The following is a 5,927-nucleotide window of genomic DNA, read 5'->3' as shown; positions in this document are numbered from 1 at the left end:
GGAGGCAGAGGCAGCAGCGCAGGCGCATTGTCGTTCTCGTCCAGCACGAACACCTGCAGCGTCACGTTGCTGCCCAGAGGAGGCACGCCCGCGTCGCGCGCGCTCACCTGGAACTGCAGCAGCTCCAGCTCCTCGTGGTCCAGAGGCTGCAGCGCGTACACCTGGCCGCTCTCCGCGTGCACCGACACGTAGCTCGACAGCGCGCGCTCGCCCACCCGCCGCTCCACCAGCGAGTAGGACACCAGCGCGTTCTCCTGCGCGTCCAAGTCCCGCGCCGACACCGTGAAGATGTGGCAGCCGGGCGGGTTGTTCTCCTTCACGAACACCGTGTACTCGGGCTGCGCGAACAGCGGCGAGTTGTCGTTCACGTCGGCCACCTCCACGGACACGCTGGCGGTGGCCGACAGCGAAGGTGAGCCCCCATCCCGCGCAGTCACCACCAACTGGTAGTGTGACACCTTCTCGCGGTCCAGGGCGCTGTCCAGCACCAGCGAATAGTAATTCTTGAAGGTGGGCATCAGCTTGAAGGGGGATTGGGGTGTTAATGAGCAGGTCACTTGCCCGTTGACACCGGCATCATGGTCGGTTACACTAATCAAGGCGATGACGGTCCCCAGTAGAGCGTCCTCAGGAACAGGAAGTGAGAGTGAAGTCACTAGCAACTCCGGAGCATTATCATTGATGTCCACGACTTCTATCAAGATGGTGCAGTGACCAAACATTGGGGGACTTCCATTATCAACTGCTTCTATTTGAAGCTTCCATAATTGAGTTTCTTCAAAATCTATTTTTCCATTTACTTTTATTTCTCCAGTGACTGGTTCTATGCAAAAAGTTGCTGCTGTATCCGGGGAGACATCAGTTGCAAAGGAGTAAAGAATGTGGCTATTTGAACCCTCGTCCAAATCCGAGGCGTTAAGTCTAAGAACCAGCGTGCCATTCCTTGTATTTTCCAGTAGCTTTACCCGATGGACTGCTTTGTCAAATACCGGGGCGTTGTCATTTGCATCCAGCACTGTGATCTGTACTTCTACAGTACCTGTCAGCTCAGGTTTGCCCCCATCTGTTGCTTTAAGCACCAAGAGGAGCTCCGAAGCGACTTCCCTGTCTAAAGGTTTTTTTAGTACCAGTTGAAGCGGTTTTACCTGGTCGTCGTTGGTCGGTACTTCCAGAGAGAAGTATTCATTGGGGCTCAGTCTGTAGTTCAGCAGAGCGTTGACCCCGATATCTGCATCCGAGGCGCCCTCTAGCGGAAACCGGGAGTCAAGCGGCCTGGATTCCGCGATATACAGATTCTTTTGTGTTCTCGGGAACACAGGCGGGTTGTCGTTAATGTCCTTCACCTCCACCTCCACATGGAAAACCTGCAGCGGCCTCTCCACCACCACCTCCAGGTGGATGCTACACTCCGGGCTCCGCCCGCACAGCTCCTCGCGGTCGATCCGAGAATTCACAAACAAAATGCCATTCTGCAGATTTACCTCCAGAAGGTCCCCGCGGCCTTTGGACGCCACCCGGAACAGGCGCGGCACCAGCTCCGCCAGCTCCAGCCCCAGGTCCTGCGCGATGCGGCCCACGAAGGTGCCGTGCTTGGCCTCCTCGGGGACCGCGTAGTGTACCTGGCGGCTCCCGGTCTCCTGAGGAGCGAAGAGCAGAAGCGAGAGCAGCAAAAACCGGGTTCCCTCGTCACCTGATCCTGAAGCTAACATCATGCCTTGATTCTGGTTAGTAAATCAACATTTCGCGAGTAGAAAGGTGTAGTCCTTTTGAGATATTTCTTCCGAGTCTTTATTCCTGAGGTCCCAGATGATCTTAACAATATGGGTGTGCTTGTAGTCTTTAAAGCTCCGGAAAGGTGGAGAATCTTTCTGATCCTGGGAATAATGGTAGTTTTCTTTGTTAAAACAATCCTCTCCTTGGAGAACAACGACATCCTGTGGCTCAAAATGGAAGTACGTTTGCGTTTATACTGGTATTTCTTTGACTTACATTGTTTCTTCTGTGATTCCCTTCATATTGGTCCATGTTTTTCTTTGTGGGCCTTTAATTCTTTATATAGTACTTGCGTGTGACCACTAGATCTTTAAAGGTGGGTTTGTCTTATAAATTAGAATTCCAAGAAGAGTTTTATCTTGCATATGGACATGTAAGAGAATGTGCTACCACACAACTATATTATCATATATATGAAGATGAAAACTCCATGTTGTAGGTTACTAGTGATACTGGTTTTTTAGACTTTTTAGAAATTGATCATTTTGGAATTAGTTCTTATTAAGTTTACTCCATTGCTAATATTCTATAATTTTCTATTGCTTAATCTTTATACTATGTTAAATTATTCTAAACATTTAGTCCAGTTGTGTAGAGGGTAACTCAAGATGCAAGTTCTCTAAGTTACCTCTTTAACATAATGATATTTCAAATCAGTGCTAAATATGTAAGCTACTTATCAATTCATCCAAATATTTCATTGCTTTCATGTTAATGAATTTACCAAGTACTGGTTTCTGGAAATACAAGGTATACTCAACTTTGGCTCACTTTAAAGCTTTTTTCCAATTCCTGTATCTGCTCTGGATGAATGCTGTTGTCTCCACCCTGAAGGACAATTTAAATTTGCATTGCATCCATTGCTATTTATAAAGATAACCTCTTTCTAATTAAAAAAAAATACACACCACTGAATCAGGAATTCAAGTTATAGTTGCCAGTTTGTTTATACCCATTTTATTCCCGAATTGGCTTAAGGAGAGTGTGGTATAAAGGGTATTCTAAATCCCATTCATTCATTCAATTTTATTTTCCTGTTTTTATCTCAAGTACAAAAAAATACATTGAGATTTTCATAACTGTTATCAATTACAATAAAGTTTATCATGTTGTCTTTTTTAAATAAAAATATTTTACTCATTCTCAAGGCTGTTAAGGAACAACTATTCAATATTTGAAATCCTTCCACTAAGATGGCAGCCATTTGGAAAACCGCAAATTTTTCTACTAACAAAAACATTGTATGCGGATACCCAAGGGAATCTAAGGTTTTATGTAAAAGTGTAGTCTTCATTTGAAACACTTTAAAATGCTGATTCAGTGAATCTATGCCAAAGATTTATAATTCAAACTACTTCCAAGACCAACATATTTGCCCTAAAGAAAAGCAAGAAAATTTTAGTACATGAAAGTGAGGAAGGGAGAGGGAGAGAGAGATAGAAACATCAATGATGAGAATCATCATCCCTGCCTCCTGCATGCCCCCTACTGGGGATTGAGGCCACAACCCCCGCCCCCCATGTGCCCTGACCAGGAATCAAACCGTGACCTCCTGGTTCATGTGTCAATGCTCAACCACTGAGCAACACCAGTCAGGTTATTATGCTGCTAGATAAAATCCTAACTTGTTAGATTAATATTTTTGTGAATACTTGTATTTATAAAGAAAATATGTTTAAAAGAAGGCAAAATAAAACAAATAGCACTAAATTGGTAAACACATAATTCTATGTTTCATTAATACCTCACATCAAGAGTTATCTTTAGACAAGGCTTTTCTGCAGAGGGGAACACTGATATAAAGGTCTGAAAGAGAGGGCAGATATAAGAAGAAGGAATTCTATACACAAGTTGAAATACTCTGCATAACTTACCGTCTATAATCTCTAAAGGTTGGAGACTGGCCATGGAAAATATTAACATTGAAGACAATGCCATTCTTAAATTCCTGCCACAATTCTCTCTTTTAGTGTTTCTAAACTTCAATAGAGGTGTCAATTTTTATTAGAAGCTATTTTTGATGCACATAGAGTAAAAATTAAATCTGCATACAGAAAGGAAAAGATAATTGCTAAAAAAAGGGGGGGGTCAAGATGCATTACTATTTGGTAACACTGAAATTAATAAAAAATTTAAAATAAAATTATAGATACTGGGTAACAACCAGTTTCAGAAAGGCATAATTAATAAGATAGTATTGGCCACCATGCAATTTATTTTAAATATTTTGTTTTTTTATTGATTTCGGAGAGAGAGATAGAAACATCAATGATGAGAGAGAATCATTGATCCCTGCCTCCTGCACACCGCCTACTAGGGATTGAGCCTGCAATCAGGGTATGTGCCCTGACCAGAAATAAACCTCCTGGTTCATAGGTCAATGCTCAACCACTGGGCCACACCAGCCAGGCAATGCAATTTAATTGTTTTGCATTTCTGAGTCTATATCATCCCAACACAACCCTGTTTAAGATGACTAGAGAATTATCAAACTAAATTGCACTATGTGATATCAAAGCAGTAAAAAAAATTCTACAAAGATAATTCTATTTTCTTTTGAAACTTCTAATATTAATTTGGATGAAATGAATCATTTTCAATCTTCTAAAATAAAATTGATTTTCAAATGCTCTTCATTAGTAAACATTATCATAACTCCTTCCTCAAAGTTGAAGAGCTAATGCTTGAATAATAAGCAATGCCTCATTCTGCTAAACAATAGGATACTGGGTAAAATTATATAAATAAATAGGAATTATTTTCTGCTGCTAAAATAAGTGAGTAATGTACACTGACACAGGTACCACCACTCCAAAATAAAAATTTTTAAAAAGTATAAAAGCTTAAAACACAACTTAATTCCATAGATTAGAACATTTTTATGAATGAACTTCCTGTTTTCATGTGGTACTATTAAGAATAAAGTATAAACATTGAATATTAAAGATCTATTATGCATTATAAGTTAGGTTACACTACACATATTCTTTACTTAGGGAATAGAGAGCACACTTTTACCAGGAAGAAAATTGATCCGCTCAGTCTTTTTGTTACTATAACATGGTCATTTTAAAATTTAGATTTGAAAAATAAGTAAACTTGTGAATTAAAGTGCTAATTTTACAAACATTTATAACATTAAAAAGTTAAAGGCTTATTTTAAAGCCCACAAAAACATTAAATATTTGTAGTAAAAATATAAATAAGTTCAGGATAAATGACATATTTTTTAAATTGAAGTAACCAGCAAAAGTTGATGCACAGGGTACAATAGACAAAATATAAAATCAACTTTTAAACTAAACTATGCTACAATAGGTATTTCTAGATATATTTAAGGCATTATAGAAATATTATACAGACAGAGGATGAAGATATTCCAAGACATGTATTTGACGAGAAAAAGGTGGCAAAATAAAATATCATTCAAAAAAAATATGAATGGGGGGTGGGGGAGGCCAGGGGATTGTCAAGGGCGGGGGAGAAAAAAAGGACACATATATAATACCCTTTGTAATACTTTAAGCAATAAAAAAAAAGAAATTTGGGCAGCTTTAGGAATAAGTTATATAGTTTCAGAAAACCAAAAAAAAATATGAAAATTAAAAAGTAATACCCACCTTCCTAGAGTGGTCCCCTCCAATAGACTGTTCTTCCGTTTCCACCTCTGGTACTGGACACGGTGGAAGACTGGGGCTGAAGGCCATGAGGTCCGTCTTGGGCGGCCCCTCCCCAGAGCACACCCTCTGCCACCTCTGCTGTGAGTAAGACCAGCTCCCCACCGCGCTGGAGCACACCAGCACGGGCTTCCCCGGCCCGCACGCACCCTCGGTGGGTGGCGCTGAGCACCGCAGCGCCAAGTAAATCAGCAGCGAGAGCACCAACAGGCTGGACACCGCGCAGATGGCGATGATCAGGTACACGTTCACGTCCACCAGAGCTGTCTCAGCGCTCATGGCACCAGAAGACACTCGCAACGAGGTCTTTGGCGCCTGGTTGCTGTCCACCAGCGACAGCAGCACGGTGGCCGTGACCGCCAGCGCCGGCTCGCCATGGTCCTTCACCAGCACCAGCAGGCGCTGCCGCGGAGAGTCCGCCTCGTCCAGGGCGCGCGTCGTGCTGATCTCGCCCGTGTACAGCCCCACGCGGAACGG

General features: G+C 42.3%; 2 protein-coding genes across 2 annotated transcripts in view; both read right to left on the bottom strand.

Moving 5' to 3' along the window:
* LOC106723863 (protocadherin alpha-9-like) overlaps positions 1 to 2,175 on the bottom strand; it is a 7,156-nt gene extending 4,981 nt beyond the window's left edge. Inside the window, exon 1 of the mRNA XM_014528989.1 lies at positions 7 to 2,175. Within this exon, the coding sequence (XP_014384475.1) occupies positions 7 to 1,712 (1,706 nt within the window). The 5' untranslated portion in view covers positions 1,713 to 2,175. The remainder of the gene's footprint in view (positions 1 to 6) is intronic.
* The window catches only part of LOC102242408 (protocadherin alpha-10-like), a 6,222-nt gene continuing 2,028 nt past the window's right edge, over positions 1,734 to 5,927 (bottom strand). The window contains exons 2-3 of the mRNA XM_014528988.1: positions 5,394 to 5,892; positions 1,734 to 1,934 (exon numbers count right to left, since the gene is read on the bottom strand). Of these exons, the coding sequence (XP_014384474.1) occupies positions 1,734 to 1,934; positions 5,394 to 5,892 (700 nt within the window). The remainder of the gene's footprint in view (positions 1,935 to 5,393; positions 5,893 to 5,927) is intronic.

Source organism: Myotis brandtii, unplaced genomic scaffold, assembly GCF_000412655.1.
Source record: "Myotis brandtii unplaced genomic scaffold, ASM41265v1 scaffold668, whole genome shotgun sequence".
NCBI lineage: Eukaryota > Metazoa > Chordata > Mammalia > Chiroptera > Vespertilionidae > Myotis > Myotis brandtii.
The sequence above is the reverse complement of the archived record's forward strand: the minus strand, read 5'-3'. Positions and strand labels throughout refer to the sequence as shown.